Here is a 19,307-nt window from a genome sequence, read left to right as displayed (position 1 = left end):
GGAGGAAGCTATCTTGCTATTGCCAGTTAGAATGTCCCACTCAGCCTCCAATGAAAGCTGAGTGTTGGTGGGTTGAGAGGGGCTCCTTCTTACTGCTAGGGGATGGTGGGAGTGGCCACGTTATTACTGGGTGATGGTAAAAGTCCTGACTCTCTACTAGACCTCCTCTAACACTACGCCAGTGGGTGGGGACGGGTGGACACCTTTTTACTGCTAGGTGGGATGGAAGTTGAAGCTCCCGACTTGGCATTTGCTGGTATGAGTGTGAGTAGGACAATCATTTTCTCTGTGACATTTGGCTAGGGTATGAAGGATACTGTCTAAAAGTTTTCTGTCTTGCTAAATTGCCCATTTCGTGGTCCTTTGGCTAGAAAAAGCAGGCTTTTCTTTGCTTGGTTTATGCCCAATGGCATTTCCACATTGCTAGCTGTTTTAGCTTCAAGTTTGGGATATGTGAGCCAAAAAGAAAATCCAGGGCACTCATCACCATGAAGTTCTTCAGTCCTGAGGTCCCTAGTTGGTTGGCTGCCTTCTCTCCGCCACTCAGTCTTACGTTTGTTAGGACATATAATATTTTAACACAACTTTTTGTTTTTACTCATACTTATCAGAACAGGGAAAAGTACCTCTACTTCATCTTCCCTGAAGCAGATGTATGTCAACTGTAAATATTGCTCCTTCTTACTGCTGGCTAATAGTCTGCTGTATGAATACACAACAGTTTGTTTACCATACATTCTTCTATTGGACACCTGGGCTATCTCTAGTTTACAGCTATTGTGAATGAAGCTTACAGACACATATACTAATTTCTCTTTTGTAGGTGTATGTTTAGTTTTACAAAAGCTGCCAGGGCTTTCAAAAAAGTTGTTAAACAATGTTACATTCCCAAAACTATTTATAAACATTCTGGTTGTGTCAACATTTGGTATTGTCTGTATTTTTAATTTTAGGCACTCTGTGGCTGTGTGTGGTATCTCATTGTGGTTTTAATTTGCATTTCCTTGATGAGTTATGATGCTGAGTTTTTTTTTCATGTGTTTACTAGCCATTTGTAGATTTTCTTTGGTGAAGTCTGTGTTCAAATCTTCATTTTAAAATTGGGTTGTCTTAAAAAAATTCATTTGTAGCCGTTCTTTATATATTCAGGATACATATAATTTGTGAATATTTTCTCCCAGTTTTTGCCCTATTTGTTTTTCTAACAGTGCCTTTTAATGAATACTTTCACATTTTGTCAAGGAATAATTTGTGAGTACTTTTTAAAATGGTTATTACTTTCTGTGTCCTATCTAAGAAACCTTTAATTACACACAGGTCTTGAAGATATTATCCTATGCTTTCTTTTAGAAGCTTTATAATTCTAGCATTTATGTTTAGATCTGTGACCCATGCTAAATCAAGTTTGTGTATGGTATGAGGTAGGTGTTAAAGTTTAGTTTCTTTTCATATGAACGTTTGACTGTTCAGCACCATTTGTTGAAAGGATGTTACTTTTCCCCATAGGCTGCTTTAGTGCCTGTGTCCAAATCAAATGACCACAAAAGTGTCGGTCTATTTCTGGGCTATCTATCCTGTTCCATAGGTCAAGACTAATGCCAAAACCATAGTTTTGATCAAACTGCTTTATAGTAACTCTTTAAGTTAGATAATGTAAGTCTTCCAATCTTTTTATTTAAAGATCACTTTGAGTATTCTGGGTCCTTTGCATTTCCCTAAAAATTACAGAATCAGCATATCAATTTTTACAGAAAAGCCTGTTGGCAATATAATTTAGATTGCACTGAATATAACAAGAGGTTTCCAATCTCTGAACATGGCATTTTTCTCCATTTATTTAAGGTCATCTTTAACTTCTCTGATAAATGTTTTAATTTTCAGTATAAAGGTCTTGCCTATTTTTGGATAAATTAAATTCTAATTACTTTAGTTTTTAAAAAACTAGACTTTATTTTTTAGAGCACTTCTAGGTTCAAAGCAGTACTGAATAGAAGGTATAGAGATTTCCCATATACCTCGTGCCCCTAAACATGCATAGCCTACCCCATTATCAACACTGCCCACCAAAGTGGTACATTTGTTAAAAAATGATGAACCTAAATTGACACATCATTATTATCCAAAGTCCATATTTTATATTAAGATTCACTCGGTGTTGTATGTTCTATGGCTTTGGACAAACGTAAAATGACATGTATCCACTATTACAGTATCATATAGAATAGTTAGTTTCATTGCCCTAAAAATCCTCCGTACTCTGCTGATTCATCCTTCCCTCCTCCAACCCCTGGCAACCACTGATCTTATTAATATCCCCATAGTTTTGACTTTTCCAGAATGTCATATAGTTGGAATCATACCATATACAGCCTTATCAGATTGGTTTCTTTCACTTAGTACTATGAAGTTAAAGTTCCTCAATATCTTTTCATTGCTTGATAGCTCTCTTTTTTTTCAGTATTGAATAATATTCCATTGTTTGGATGTCCCACAGTTTATCCATTTACCTAGTTAAGGACATCTTGACTGCTTCCAAGTTTTGGCAGTTATGAACAAAGCTGCTATAAACATCTGTGTGCACATTATTGCATAGGCACAAGTTTTCAATTTCTTTGGGTAAATACCAACGAGTGAAATTGTTGGATTGTATGCTAAGAGTATGTTTAGTTTTGTAAGCAAACAATTGATTTTTATATACTGATTTTGTTTCCAGTAACCTTACTACTAGTTGTAGCAGCTTTTTTGTGCACCTCTTTGGATTTCCCACATACATGATCATGTCATATACAAACAGAACAGTTTTATTTCTTCCTTCCTGATCTTTATGACTTTTATTCATCTTCTTGACTTACTACAATGGCTAGAACATCCAGGATAATGCCGAACATAAGTAGTGAGAGTGGACATTTTTATCTTCTTTTCAATTTTAGGAGGAAGCATTCAATAGTTCACCATTAAGTATGATGTTAACTGTAGACGCCTTTTATAAGACTGAGGAAATTTCCTTCTAGTGCTAAGAGTTTTTTGCCTATATGTTTATAATCAACTTTGTTCTGTAGTGGCTTTTTGCCCCTAATGTCTTCGTCAGGTTTTGTATCAGGGTTATACTAGCTTCATAAAAAGTGTTGGGAAGTGTTTCGCCCCTATTTTCTGAAAGTGTTTGCATGTTATGTCTTTCTCAAATATATAGCAGAGTTCACATTTAGCTCTGGAATTTTTTATGTAAAGGACTTGGTAAGGAACTCAGTTTCTTTAAATGATATAGATTATTCAGATGTTCTTTTTCATCTTGGATTAGTTTAAGTTGCATTTTTTAAGGAATCTGTGCATTTCATATACACTGTTAAATGTACTGGCATAAAGTTATTCATAATGTTCCTGTATTAGCCTCTTAATGACTGTAGGACCTATAGTAAGGATACTGGTAATTTTTGTCATCTCTTATTTTTTCTTATCAGTGCAGCTAGAGGTTATCAATTTTATTGCTCTTTTCAAACCTTTCTTTCCTTATTGTCTGTTTAACACTTTATTTTTATTTTTATTTTTTAAAGATTTTATTTTTTCCTTTTCTCCCCAAAGTCCCCTGGTACACAGTTGTATATTTTAGTTGTGGGTCCTTCTAGCTGTGGCATGTGGGACGCCGCCTCAATGTGGCCTGATGAGTGGTGCCATGTCCACGCCCAGGATCCGAACCGGCAAAACCCTGGGCTGCCGAAGCGGAGCGCATGAATTTAACCACTTGGCCACGGGGCTGGCCCCTGTTTAACATTTTATTGATTTATATTCTTTATTATTTCCTTCTTTCTACTTATACCTCAGTTTTCTAGAAATGAATGGGATGGCTTTGCTCTTCTCACTGATATTGAGTACTTGGTTATAGTAAATCAAGGTGAAGGGGTATTCCCTCTGGAAGTACAAAATAAATATCACTTAATCCTCACAATTCAGATTGGAAATAGTCTCACTACATAGACGGAGATGCTGAGATGTAGAGACAATAAGTAACTTGTTCAAGATCATCCAGCTACAAGAGTGGAATGGGAAGAGGAGTCTATATGTGTTTGATTCTAAGGTGTGTCAAGGGTCCCCAAGAACACCTTCAAGTTTAGTGACTCACAGGACTCAGCATATAGTCATACTCATGGCTATACTGTATAGCAGCAAAAGGATACAAAACAAAATCAGTAAAGGGAAAAACTGCATTGGGCAACATCTAGAGGAAACCAGGCACAAGCTTTCAAAAGTTCTCTCCTAGCAGAGTCACATAAGATGCAATCATTGGCAATGTACTGTGACAACACATGTGAAATACTGTCTATCAAGGAAGCTCATTAGAAACTCAGCGCCCAAGATTTTAATCAGCAGCTGATATATAGGTACTCTCTGCCTAGAATGTACCTAAATTCCAGACTCTTAGAATGAAAGCAGGTGTTCAGCTGAAACCATACAGTTTATACACAGTAGGCACAGTAAGACACTTTTACCATCTAAGGAAAGTTTTTCACCAATAGAGGGAATTGTTTAACTATTCAAGTTTCCAGATGCCAGCCAGTGGTCAACCTTGCCAGCAGGTCTTTCTAAGAATAGAAGTCTTAGGTCTGCTATTTTAATTCTTTTCTACACATAAGGATTATATTCTTGCCACTATATTAGGAAAAGCATTCAAGATTTGGCATAAGTCTGAATGACTGGCAGTGGCAACTGTCAAGAGCTATGCTGAGAAGGATTCTGAATTCTTTTCTGAGCTCAGCAGAAGAGGGTATCATGACAGATTTAACAATAAGTGCCAAAGTCAATAGAAGGAGCGTCTATGTACTATAATATTCTTGTTGACTGATAATCTACTGCAAAAACAACCTCAATTCAGCAACTGCCTTTTACTGAATGATTACTATGTGTTAGGTACTAGGTATTTTATATGCATTATTTTATTTAATATTTATGCTAATTTCTATTTTACAATAAAGAATCTCAGGACTTGAGATGTGTCAACATGTCCAAGGTCACATCAATAATACTTGGTGGAGACGAAATCTGAATCAAGGCCTGATTCCAGAAGCCAAATGTGAAAGACCACATCTTCCAATTTTTCAGTCCCATATTCCCCAGAAGAATTTTGAAAAACTATGAATCTCCTTATACATTTTCTTTTTATGGTGAGGAAGACTGACCCTGAGGTAAGATCTGTTGTCAAGCTTCCTCTTTTTGCTTGAGAAAGATTGTTGCTGAGCTAATATCTGTGTCAATCTTCTTCTATTTTATGTGGGATGCTGCCACAGCATGGCTTGACAAGTGGCGCTGGGTCTGCACCTGGGACCCAAACAGCCAAACCTGGGCCAGTGAAGCGGAGTGTGCAAACTTAACCACTATGCCACCGGGCCGGCCTCAATGACTTATGCATTTTTAAGTGTAAGTTTAAACAGTTGCAAATAATGTAATATCTGGTTATATCATTTTAAAATGATGAATCTGCATATCATAAAGATTCAATACCATTATTCATTAAAAAAGGAATATTCTCTTGTTTACTTAGAGATTTAAATCATTTCTTTTTATCATTGAACATTATTTCTATTTCACTTATTCCAGAGAATTTTATCTTAATATATTTTTTGTTTGAAATTCTTTTATTGAATAATCTATCCTCCTACTACATAAAAAAGTGCTTAAATTAACATTGCAAAGTACCTGTGATCATGAGGCTCAAAGCATTAAAATTTTTCTTTTGCATTGTGTAATCATTATACTTCTTTTTGGAGGTGAGGGGGGAAGATTAGCCCTGAGCTAACATCTGCTGCCAATCCTCCTCTTTTTACTGAGACTGGCCCTGAGCTAACATCTGTGCCCATCTTCCTCCACTTTACATGTGGGACGCCTACCACAGCATGCATGGCTTTTGTCAAGTGGTGCCATGTCCACACCTGGGATCCTAACTGTCGAACCCCAAGCCGCGGAGAAGCAGAACGTGTGAACTTAACCACTGTGCCACTGGGCTGGCAAATTCACTTTTTCTAAGTGTACCATTCAGTGGGTTTTAGTACACAGAGTTGTGCAACCATCACCACCACAATGGTTCATTTATGTGCCAACGTGGCTAGGTCACAATACCCAGACATTTGGTCAAACATTATTATAGATGTGCCTGTAAAGATATTTTTTAGATGAGATTAACATTTAAATCAATAGACTCTGAGGCAAAGCAGATTATCCTCTATAACATGGGTGAGATTCATCCAACCAGCTGAAGGCCTTAATAGAAAAAAGACTGATTTCCCCAGAGAGAATTCTATCAGTAGACTGCCTTCAGACTCCTTGAGTTGTAACATTAACTCTTTCCTGGGTTTCCAGGATGCTGGCCTACCCTGCATATTTTGGACTTGCTAGCCTCCACAACTGTGTGAGCCAAGTCCTTAAAATAAATCTGTCTCTATATATAGCTTATTGGTTGTTTCCTTGGAGACGTCTAACTAATAAAACCAACATCATTTCAGAACATTTTTGTCATCCCCAAAAGAAACCCTGTATCCATGAGCAGTCATTCCCCATTCTCCCCTACCCCCAGTCCCTGGAAACCATTAACCTACTTTGTGTTTCTATGTATTTGCCTATTCTGGACACTTCATATAGATGGAATCATATCCGAACATTTCATATAAATGGAATTATAAAACATGTGGCATTTTAAGACTGTCTTATTTCACATATTTGTGACTGTCTCCTTTAATATACTACAGTTTTTCATGGTTCACCCATGTTACTGCATGTCTCAGTACTTCAATTCTTGTTATTGCCAAATAACCTTCTATTGTATGGATACATCACATTTTATGTAGCCAGTGATGGAATTTTGGGTTGCTTTGCTTCCACCTTTTAGCTATTATGAATATGACTGCTATGAACATCTGTGTGTAAGTTTTTGCGTGGATATATATTTTCAATTCTGTAGGGAATATACCTATCAGCAGAATTGGTAATATGGCAACTCTATGTTTAACTTTTTGAGGAACTGCCAAAATGTTTTCCAAAGAGGTTTATACCACTTCACATTCCCAGCAGCAATGTATGAGGGTTCCAATTTGTTCACATTCTTGTCAATCCTTTAATTAAAGCCATTCTAGTGGGTGTGAAGTAGTATCTCATTATAGCTTTGATTTCTATTTCCCTAATGACTAATGATGATGAGCATCTTTTCATGTGCTTATTGGCCATTTGTCTATCTTTTTTGGAGAAATGTCTATTCAAATCATTTACCCATTTAAAAAATTGTATTGTTTATCTTCTCATTATTGAGCTTTAACAGTTCTTTATATGTGTGGATTTTTAGATACAGGTCTCTTACTTGATATATGATTTGCAAATGTTTCTCCCATTCTTTGGGTTGTTGAGTTTCTTGATGGTTCTCTTTGAAGCACAAAAGTTTTAAATATTGATGAAGTCCAGTTTGTCTCTTTTTTCTTTTGCTGCACATGATATAGCTAAGAAATTACAGTCTAATCCAAAGTCATGAAGATTTACTCCTATGTTTTCTTCTAAGAGTTTTATGATTTTAGCTCTTATATTTAGGTTAATGATACATTTTAATATTTTTATGTGGTGTGAGGCAGGGGTCCAACCTCATCCTTTTGTATGTGTATATCCAGTTATCAGAGAACCATCTGTTGAAAAGATCATGCTTTCCTCACTGAACCGTTGTGGCACTCTTGTCAAAAATCAATCTACTATAAATGTAAGGGTATCATAAAAAAATTTTATTTGACAAATAAGTATCATAAAAAAATTTTATTTGAAATGCATTTCTCTAATGAAATAAAGAAACTTGATTTCATTAGTTAAACATTTAAAAATAAACATTATTTTCCATTTACTGAATCTGAGTGACTCCATCAATGGTAAGATGCATTATTATTTTATTTATATAACTATTTTACTCACATAACTAATATAGCAAAGATAGAGATGAACCTAGGTCTGGCTGACTCAATGTCATCCTCTTTGTTTACAAGATACCAGAAGTGACCTGTTCAAAACAAATGACTGGCCTTCCCTCCCTATCCTAATCACAAAACATCATTTGAACACTAAAATAACGCTGTCCAAAAAAAAAAATTCTATCCTGCAACAGCCTGATTTTAAGCCCTGTTTCACAGGAAAAAAGACCACTGCTTGGATAGGATTTCCCGTTATTTATTCACTCTGCAGACAGCTGAGTACAAATCAGTGTTAGTGAGAGACTAAAGTGGGGACTTAGAGATAAAATCTTTATTTAAATTAAGAGATTTCCATTCTAGACCTCTTAACCACTATTTATGCCAGAGATGTGACAGAAATATTGGCCTATCTATTATTCTTCCTGTCTCTCTTGGAATTAACTGACTCCTTTTTTTTCTTCTTTTTTGAGGAAGATTAGCCCTGAGCTAACTACTGCCAGTCCACCTCTTTTTGCTGAGGAAGCCTGGCCCTGAGCTAACATCCGTGCCCATCTTCCTCTACTTTATATGTGGGACACCTACCACAGCATGGCGTGCCAAGCGGTGCCATGTCCTCACCCGGGATCTGAACCGGTGAACGCCAGGCCGCTGAGAAGCGGAACGTGTGAACTTAACTGCTGTGCCACCAGGCAGGCCCCTAAATCACTCTTTCAATCCCCTTGAATAGTTAGAGCAACATTCCAAGATCTAAGTTAGCCAATTTCCCATCCAGGACAAAACCATAAGAGCAAAATGGTCATGTTTTCCTTTAAATGGGACTTTTAAGTTACCTCTTATTTTCAGTCTATTCATTAGTAGGTTCTAGGAAATAGCTAAATCTGCTGAGAATCTGCTCCCATTGCTATGACCTCACTAGTAAAAAGAAAGGCTCTTTCAAAAGAACTTTGGCACTAAGCCCAGAGAACATGGATTCTATTCTCACCTTCACTAAGTAAGCACTAGTACAGTTATCCAGGTGAGAATTAAACCCTGTAACTCTATGTTGTAGTTAAACCATTCTCCAGCCACCTGAAACAGAATAATTAAAGCAAAATAATCTTTATTGCAGAACTTATCTACACCTGCTGCTTTAAATACACTGCTGGTGCTGGGCCCTATAGGGAGAAAAAGGGGATTAGATAACCAGAACACAGAGAAGAGCCCCATAGTCAAGAGGGTCAAGAGAGTCAGAGTTGAAGAGAATACGATAAAGCATAGGATCAATATCTACTACACAAATAAGTCGTTCCTGAGAAAAAAAACTGTCATTTATTCTAAGTTCTCCTTTTCTTTCATTTGTATAACAAATATCTGCTAAATTCTATTACATACCAGGCACTGGAAAATCAAAAAGGAATAAGGAAGATAAATGATCCTGCATTCTTGGAGCTTATAATCTAATAGGGAGACAGATAACAAATGAGAAAACAAATATAGTAACTATAGATTACAGAAAGAAATGAACATGGTGCTGCAATATAGAATAAAGGGAGGGACCCTCTTTGATGGAACAATCAGGAAAACAATTTTAAAGAAAATTATATTTAAGCTGATACTGACATTAAGCTCACCCTTAAAGGATAAGAAGAAACCAACCATGGGAAAAGAGTTTGAAGAGCTTTTCAGGCAATGGAAATAATAGGCATAATGATCCTCTTGTGGGAAAGAGCTTGGTATATTCTAGGATCTGAAAGAAGGGCACCACGACATAATACAGTGAATAAGGGAAAGATGGGCACAGATAGATGGGGAGTGATGGGGTAGTTAGGGATCACGTAATTCTTAAGAGTCAAGGTAAAGAGTTTATAGTTTACTCTAATGATACGCCACTGAAAGGTTTTAAGTATGATCTAGTTTAAATTATAAACTCACTTCTGTTTTTACTCTCTTTTTATTGTATGGAGAGTGGATTGGAAGGGAGCAAGAATGGAAGTGGATAGATGTGTTAGGCTACTGCAGTAGTCTGAGCAAAAGACAACAGTGGCATGGACTTGAGTGATGGCAATGGAATTTGGAGAGAAGTAAGATATATTTCAAGAATGGAAATAACAGAACTTGGAGATGGATTGGATGAGGCACTGAAAGAAGGAGAGGAATCTAGGATGACTTCTAGGTACCTTTTACTTATCTGATAAGGTCAACAGTAGGATCCTAGAAGGTACTATTACCCACATGGTAAACCAAGCCTTGACATTTTTTTTCTAGAGTAAATAGAAAGATTAAACTTGCTCAAGCGGATAAATTTTCAAGCAGATAAATGATCAGGAAAAGCAGTGGGCCCCATTCCTTTGATTATTACATATCCATAAATCATCTCACTCCTTTTGAACATGGAAAACATTTGAAACTGAAGTGATGAATAGGTGGGTTTTCCTAGATGACATACTTACAGAATCAAATGCTACAGACAGTGTTGTTTATTTAAACTCTGCTGAATAAGGCTTATATCATTTTGACTCCTAGACAGCGAAGATTTTGCAGAATTCTTCAGATGAGTATAAATTTAATGGTAAAGAAAAGAGTTGACCCCACTGCAAATGTGGAAATAATAAGAGCACAAATACATTTCACCTACACTCAAGAAATACCATTTCTTGTCAGCAATATATTGTGTATACTGAGTACTCACCAACATGAATGGGGGCTGGGAATAATCCATATTCATGCTCTCCTGGAGTGTATTCCAGCTTCTCTTTCTTTAATTGGATCAAACGGCTCTTTGGGCTGTGGTCAGAAAAGAATTAAAAACAGTCAGAGGCAATGAAATTTCCTCCTGTGGTCAAATATAGAAAACAGATGACTCTATCAAGAGTATTTGTTTTATCAGTGACTTAAACCTTAAATGCCTATTTTTGGGGGGAGGGATACCAAGTACTTTCATATATTTTTAAAATTTACATTTCTGGAATTGCTTTTAGGAATTAGACATAAGAAAGAGCCTCATTAGCACTCTCTAGCAGTTTTGCAAAAGGAACCTAAATTTCAGATCTAATCATAATGATTACCTTAGATTTGGTTAATAATTTATAGATTAAAAAGTACTTTCACATATTATCATTTATAACAATTTGTGAAGCAGGTAAGAGGAAATGTTAGCTCTAGTTTACAGATTTGAAAACAGATGCTCTATGAGGTTAAGTGACTTGACTTAATTTTAGTGGCTGGTAAGGAGATTTAAGAAGAAAATCTCAGTTTCTTGTTCAACTCCTACTCACTCACTAGTCTATTTTATTTCACAATGTCCCTATAGGCTTACCTCTACCACTCTTCTTTCTTTTTTTTTTTTGAGGAAGATTAGCCCTCAGCTAACTGCTGCCAATCCTCCTCTTTTCGCTGAGAAAGACTGGCCCTGAGCTAACATCTGGGCCCATCTTCCCCTACTTTATATGTGGGACGCCTACCACAGCATGGCGTGCCAAGCGGTGCCATGTCCACACCCGGGAACTGAACCAGCAAACTCTGGGCTGCTGAAGTGGAACGTGTGCACTTAACTGCTGTGCCACTGGGCCGGCCCTCTACCACTCATTTTAGTGGTCTGTGTTCCTAATGTTTGGTATGAAATCAATCTCAGGAGATTTCACAAATATATACTAGGAAGGGGGAAAAAAAAGGAGAAAAGGAATTGAGAAAAACAAGGAAAGAAAAAAGGGCTTCAGGAGAGCCTCATTTAGTCTACTCTGATTTTATTTTGTTTAAAGCTCCAATAAATAAGGTAAGGCTGATATATTTCTTGTATCTATGAATTACAATATATTCCCTTTTAAAAAACAAGTCTAGTCTATTATATTTTGTAACAAATAGGTATACTAATATACACTTTGCAGATGAGAAAATTGAGGCCCAAAGAAGTAAGTTATTTGTAGAAACTCAAGTTCTTAAATTTGAAGACTGATTCTTTCTAGTGGATCATTCATTTATTTATTCAACAGTTACTGAGCACTCATTGAGTTCAGGTCGTGTTCTAAGTGCTAAGAAGCAGTGGGGAATAAGATAGTTTACATTCTACATGGGTAGACGGACAATAAGGAAATAAGAAAACAAAACAAAACAAAAATCAGAAAATAATAAATGCGAAAATAATTAAAAAGTGATGAATAGAGAGTAATTTGGGAAGGTTTCTAAGGAAGCGACACTAAGCTAAGACATAATGTTACTGAGATATCAGTCATGAGAGGATCTGGGAAAGGAAGGAAGATCAGGCAGGGGAAATAGCTGGTATAAGATCAAAGTCAGAATGAGATTGGAGAATTAAGGAAAATAAAATGAGGCTAAAGTAGTCCAGATGAAGTTGGAAACTAGGTCATGCAAAGTTTTTAAAGCAGTGGTAAAGAGTCTGGGAAATAGTTACAAAGAGGAAAAGGAAAGATAACAGATTGCTCTACTTATATCTAAAGACCACTTTTCTCATTTAAAAAAACTTACCCAAATAATCATTGTGAACAGAAAAACTTTTTAATCCAAGTAAAAGTTACATTTCTTCATTATCAGTCAAAGTCAAATAGATCAACAAAACAACTGTGTTTGGAACCAAGCACTCTGTATGAAAGAAAAGTTGGTCTATATCTTATTAGATTCAAGATTTACCCACACTAATTAAATAGAGAACATAAAAAGTTTCATTTAGCTAAACAGGAATGGAAGCAAAACTGACATTTTACTCTGTTGCTCTTAGGATAAGCAAGCACATAACAGTAGTCGAGGGAGAAAATACTTGGCACCATGAAGTGAATAAACACACAAAACCTAAAATTTAAGGTCAACTTGCATAGTTCTAGTCCCCAAAACAAATGAAACTTTGAATACATCCTATCAATTACTGACTGACTCCCTAACAAAAACAATTTTATCCTTGACTTTGCAATGCTGATGTCTAAGATACATGATACCATATGGATATAATGATCATGTAAGAAATTGCTTTTTTAGTTCGTGGCCAAGTCTGATTTTGGTTTTCATTTAGGCATGGCTGTTTATTTCCCTGTTGGTGACAACAATATGGGAATCTCTCTCTTGTTTTTAATACTCTGTTCTTTGTGAGCTCTCTAGAGTGAGTGATTAACAGAGAGAATTTGGTTGTCTTTATCAGTTTGTCTTGAAGCTTCTGAACACTCCTGGCATTTTCTGTGGCATTCACTTGTTTGTGTGCCACTTACTAGTTCAAATCACTCAGGAGAAAAATCTTCATACCTGCAGGAATGAAGAGTAGCCATTTCAGATACAGAACTGCCATAACTTATAGTAAGCCAGACAGCAGGTTTCTGTGATAGCTGTTTACTTTTGACCTATGGCTGAAGTTGCAAAAATGTGACTACTAGTTCTATGTATACATATATAAGTGAAAAAATCCTTTTGCTTTTCTTATTAAAAGAAGGTAAAGTTGCCTTTCATAATGTCCTATTTATAAGTAACCCATTCACTATTTGTGGCCAGCTTTCTTTCTCTTTGGTAGACTACTAGTTTTAATAATTTTATCATTTGGATGCAACACAGGGATATTTAATTCAAACACTGGTGGAAAATCCACCATCAAAAGGAGAAAAGTATATAACTATTTAAGAGAAAAATAGAAAAAGCTGAGGTTCCTAAGAATCATTGTTGATTGCTATTATGTTTATCTTAAAATATTGTCTATAACCATTTCTTGGCTTTAGGCATTTATCACTTTATTTTCAAATCTTGTCACCTATAACCTGGGCCCCAAACTCAAGATTATCAAGCAATTAAGATGTCTTCTATACTCAAACTATCTTTGAAGTTTCCCCGAGGGCTGCTGAGTCACACCAAGGGCTTGCTCCCAAACTGTATAAAAAAAGAGGAAGGGGGGATTTCTGGTCACATTTTAATGAACATATCACTATTCTAAGAGCTGTCCTGTTTGTCAAACAAATAATACAAGGAATCTGTGAATCAAAAAGAAGTTCAAGTTCCCTAGGTTAATTAAATATAAGTAATATTTTCTTACTGTGAATATGTTTTAGCTATTGTGTACTTTTAAGGTTGGAGAAAAGCACAATAATGTTCCTATTAGTCCTAGTCCTACTGGACTGGAACAGAAACTGTCAAAAACTTTATCCTCTTTATCAAGGAAGAGTTTTCTTTTCTAGGTTTTAATATCCTTGTTAGTTGGTGATAATCATAACACACATTTTATTTGATGTATTAGAAGAATCTGGAGAATTGTCAGTCCCTTCTCTTTCTAGAATATGTTTTCATTCTCTGGTTAAATCTTTATGAATGATTATACAAAGACTCTTCTTCCATTCATTATAATATTATTGGTAATTATAATAGGTTAACCAAAGCTACTTATTCTTATCATCTAAAGGTGGTTTCTGATTTTTTCATACAATTCCCTAAAAGCCTCAACTACGAGCAAAATCTGAGAATGCTGGAAGAAACATCAAAAAGGCCTCAGTAAATGACTGTATCAGTTATTTTTGACTAATGATACTATTGGGAATAGAAGCATGGGTACAGATCTCCCTGTATTAGCTGACACCATCACCTCAGACAACTGTTAGACTGTAAAGGTGAAAGAGAGAATTTTCAGGGAAAAGTAGATTGCTTAACTCAAGACCAGCAAAACAAGAATTAATTACCGAGGACTGAACAAACAGATTTAATTGTGGTAAACATTGTACTTTTAATGAGCGTATGATAAAGATCTTTTCTTTCTTCTTAATCTAGTTCTCCTCTACTATAAGTTTCTTTCCTGTGTGTCTTCCTTTACTTTTACACAGAACACCTCTGGTCAGCAAATATGAGGAGGTTTTTCCACACACCAAGCAATTCTCTGCGACACCAGCTGTGTGTCCTACAATTTAACTCAATTCTAACACCATCTACCTGGAGACAGTGTCAGATCACACAGGTTAAGGGCTGAGTCCCACAAGACTGCTCCCACTCTACTTCAGATGCCAATCGCAAGTATTAGGTCCCCAGGTTACCGACAACTTCTGTCCGATTTGCCTACAAATCCGAGATTCCCATGACACTCTCCTCAGGTTTGATTAATCTGCTAGAGTAGTTCACAGAACTCAGTGAAACACTTACTAACATTTGCCAGCTTATTAAAGGATGTGATAAAAGATGCAGATGAACATCCAGATGGAAGAAATGCATGGGGCAAGGTATGTGGGAAGGGGCGCAGAGTTTCCCTGCCCTCTGTAGGTATGTCCCTCTCCCTGTACCTTCAACTGTTCACCAACATGGAAGCTCTCTGAATCCAGTATCACTGGGATTTTATGAAGGCTTCCTCACGTAGGCATCTTCAATTATTAACTCCAATTTCTAGACCCTCTCCCTCTCTGGAGGATGGGGGTGGGGTGGGGGTGAAAATCCCAAGCTTCTAATCATGGCTTGGTCTTTCTAGTGACCAGCCCTCATCCAAGAGCTATTCAAGAATGCCTCATTAAAAGAAGAGATGCTCCTTGTGTTCTTATCACTTACAAAGTTGCAAGGGTTTTAGGAGCCCTGTGTCAGTGATGGAGTCAAAGACAAATATTAGAACAAGAGATGCTCCTTGTGTTTTTATTACACAGGAAATCAAGAGGGTTTTAGAAGCTCTGTGCCAGGAACTGGGGGCAGAGACCAATATATATATATTTTCTATCATCTCACAGTTCTTATACTTTTCATGACCATGTAGTTAATTATGTAGGTTCAATAAGATATATAATTGGATAAACTAAATTCATAACCATGTATAATCTCGTTTAATTTTGTATGACAAGATCTCCAATATGGAAAAGAAGTATACTTCACAAGCGTACATGACACCTGTAAAGTCCTCTAAGGAAACTGGCCTGCCATTTACTCTCTGGGTTATGAAATCCCACAAGTTAAAGGGAGTAAGTAACGTAACTTCTTAGCAGGTTCAGAACACTGACAAATCTGGAGATTTTAAAGAGGATTCCCCCACAGATATAGGTCCTCCATTTGAAACTTGATAGAGGTAAGTTGGAAGCTTTTTGGTTCCTGATCTTGGTAGGTGAGTTGATAAGGGCAATAAAATACTTTTTTTTTGGTTTTGTTTGTTTTTTTTTTGTGAGGAACATTGGCCCTGAGTTAACATCAGTGTGAATCTTCCTCTGTTTTTTGTATGAGGGATGCTGCCACAGCATGGCTTGATGAGCAGTGTGTAGGTCCATGCCAGGGATCTGAACCTGTAAACCCCAGGCCACTAAAGTGGAGCACACGAACTTGACCACTATGCCACTGGGCTGGCCCATGAAATACTTTTGACACACAAAAGCAAATTAAAACTTTCATAAAGGTTTCCAAGCAAAAGTTGATTCTGAAGCCTGAGAAGTATGTTACTCTAGTTGTAGTAACCACAAAGACAAGGAGACCTTTGTGTATTAATCAACATTGTATATTAAACATATGTAAATAAAACTGGTCAAATAAACATCAAATTAATGATACTAGATCAGAAAATTAGTAAACAAATTCACCTTAGAGGTAGAGACTTAACTACAAAGAGGGACTGTGAAATTAAAATTACACCTTGTATGACAGCCATTTTGGATAGGTTACTGACTCCCTAGTAATTTTGTCCCTAATTTTTGCAATGCTGATGTCTGAAGAGATGTGATGCTATGAAATTTGTGAATATGATAATCAAGTGAGAAAACTGACGTTTTTTCCCACCAAGAACAGACAAATGTAAACATGGTATTCTTGTTTGTTTGTTTCACTGAAATACCTATTAAATTTTTCATATAAAGAGTACTTCTCTTAAAGCCTGGATTGACTTGCAACTTTTTTGGGAATTACATATTTTTTTCTTTTTCTTTGTCTCTAGTCTTCCTTGAACAAAGACAAGCTTTGGGCTGGCCCTGTGGCTGAGTGGTTAAGTTCGCGCTCTCCACTGTAGGCGGCCCAGTGTTTCGTTGGTTCGAATCCTGGGTGCGGACATGGCACTGCTCATCAAACCATGCAGAGGCAGCGTCCCACATGCCACAACTAGAAGGACCCACAACAAAGAATATACAACTATGTACCGGGGGGCTTTGGGGAGAAAAAGGAAAAAAATAAAATCTTAAAAACAAAAAAAGTTTCTATAGTAAAAAAACAAAGATAAGCTTTATTAAGCTTATGTCCTTTTTTTTTGTCAGTTGATTACAGAAACGAATCATAGAATAAGTTCTAAACACTAATGGATTAGCTAGACATTGCTCATAGTAAATGGTTGAGAAAGAACTTGGGAACAAATCTACAGATTAGGAGATGTACATAAAACTTTAAGCCACTATGGTGACATAGGAAGTTTCTCAAGTGTAGTTGGAATTCAAAAAGCAAACGAAAGCCCCTTCCTAGCAATCTGTATATTTTCAGCTAATAGCCACTAAAATTCTGACTAGAATTATAAAGTCTTTGTTACATTAGCTAAAAGCAGAACTACTGAAACATTAAAACATAAAATCAAGCAGAGAAGACTTTTCATCAAAGACAAAATGGACAAAGATTAAATAAGGAAAATCAATTGCAAATTCCTAAATATAAACATCAGAAAGCTAAGAGATCAAAAGGGATACTTGTCATAATACCATTCACTGATAAATTTTGCTACCCATGTCAATAGTTATTCAAATATGAAAACTATAAACTAATCACTCAGATAAGAAAACTATGAGGTACAAGGCAATGAATGATATGTTATAAGGGTTATTCTGAATAAAAAAACCAGGTGGATTTATAGGTGATCTTTAAGAAATAAAATATTGTTCTCATAATTCCTTGCACCTGGATTCATGGCATCTATCAGAAAATCATAGTACATGCTAATTTGGCTCTTTCTCATTTTACTCAAATGCTGTTTCCATACTAACTTGCAATAAAATTGGTTTGAACAGGATATTTCATGCTCATCTTGTGCTTTCCCTGACCCAACCTGAATCAGACATTCCTCCAAGGAGCTCTAGTGTACATTTTAGTGGGAAATGGTATTTAGCAACCAAACTCTAAATACTAAGTATGCTCACTACTAGTGGGTTATCACTGTCTCTAGGCTTTTTCAGTGAAGAGAGCTGGAGAAAAATGGGAATTTCATATGGTTCAATGATTAATAAACAAGCAAATAAATAAATAAAGGTATGTAGGGGTTCTGGTTCAAGATGGTGATAAAGGAAGATCCTGAACTCACTTCCTCCCACAGACACACCAAATCTACAGCTACATATGAAACAATTTCCTTTGAAAGAATGCTAAACTATCTGAGCAACTCCTGCACACTGGGCAAACAAGATAAAACTCACATCAAAACAGGTAGGAGACGTTGAGACACAACCTTACCACAAACCTCACTCTGGGAGCAGTAAACCACAATTGAGAGAGAACTCACAACTCTGAGCTTCTCCCTGAGGAGCAAAGAGTTTGAACCCAACAACTGGCACGCCAACTTTTAAGACCTGCACCTAAGAGATGGGCCCCTGAAATATCTAGCGCTGAAAGCCAGTGGGATTAGTGCCCATCAGACTCACAAGACCATAGCAAACTGAGAAACAGTTCTTCAAGGGCTCGCATGGACTCACTATGGCTAAGCCCCCAGGGCACAGTGTAGAGGCAGCTGACTGAAACACACCCAGTCTTTCTGTGACAGTGGCCTATTTGCATATCTTAAAGCTTGGGCCTGAGGGACAGACATTTAATTTAACACACATCCAGGGGCAGATAGAAATACTCTCCAGACTGTGGAGTCTGGTGGGTGGCATCTTTGTGCACTTGCTCTGCCTCTCTCCAGGTCAATGGTATCTCATAGAAAGGAGCTTGTGCACATATCTGGAGCCCTGTTTTTTGCAGCAGCTGATCAGGGGACACCTTTTGATCACCTGGCTCTGGTGGCCACTGGAGCTTAGGTTCACAGGCCCCAAAGGACTATAATAGAGAAACAGTTCTTAACCAGCTACTCTCCCATGCCACAACACAGAGGCAACAGACAGAAAGCTCAGTCTTTCCACGAAAGAGGCCTATTAACTTATCTTCATAAATGCAGCCTCAAGGGGTAGGCTTCTGATTAAACACACTTAAGTAAACTTAACAGACATACAGAAGATTCCATCCAAAAGCAACAGAATACACATTCTTCTCAAGTTCACATGAAACATACTCCAAGACAGATCATATGTTAGGCCACAAAACAAGGTAAATAAACTTAAGAAGGCTAGAAGCATATCAAGCATCTTTTCCAACCACAAAAAAATAATTACAAGAAGAAAGGTGGAAAATTCACAAACATGTAGAGATTAAACAACATGCTACTAAACAACCAGTGGGTCAATGAAGAAATCTCAACAGAAAATTCAAAAAAAATCTTGAAACAAATGAAAATGGAAATAC

At 36.7% G+C, this 19,307-nt stretch overlaps 1 protein-coding gene across 4 annotated transcripts in view; it reads right to left on the bottom strand.

Moving 5' to 3' along the window:
* The window catches only part of LOC103552840 (histone-lysine N-methyltransferase ASH1L-like), a 112,203-nt gene that overhangs the window by 53,587 nt on the left and 39,309 nt on the right, over positions 1-19,307 (bottom strand). For all 4 annotated transcript variants that reach the window (XM_070607343.1, XM_008523074.2, XM_070607344.1 and 1 more), the window contains one exon: positions 10,597-10,691. In XM_070607343.1, the coding sequence (XP_070463444.1) occupies positions 10,597-10,691 (95 nt within the window). The remainder of the gene's footprint in view (positions 1-10,596; positions 10,692-19,307) is intronic.

Source organism: Equus przewalskii, unplaced genomic scaffold, assembly GCF_037783145.1.
Source record: "Equus przewalskii isolate Varuska unplaced genomic scaffold, EquPr2 ChrUn-10, whole genome shotgun sequence".
Classification (NCBI taxonomy): Eukaryota; Metazoa; Chordata; class Mammalia; order Perissodactyla; family Equidae; genus Equus; species Equus przewalskii.
Note: the sequence above shows the minus strand (reverse complement) of the source record. Positions and strands in the feature narration are given on the sequence as shown.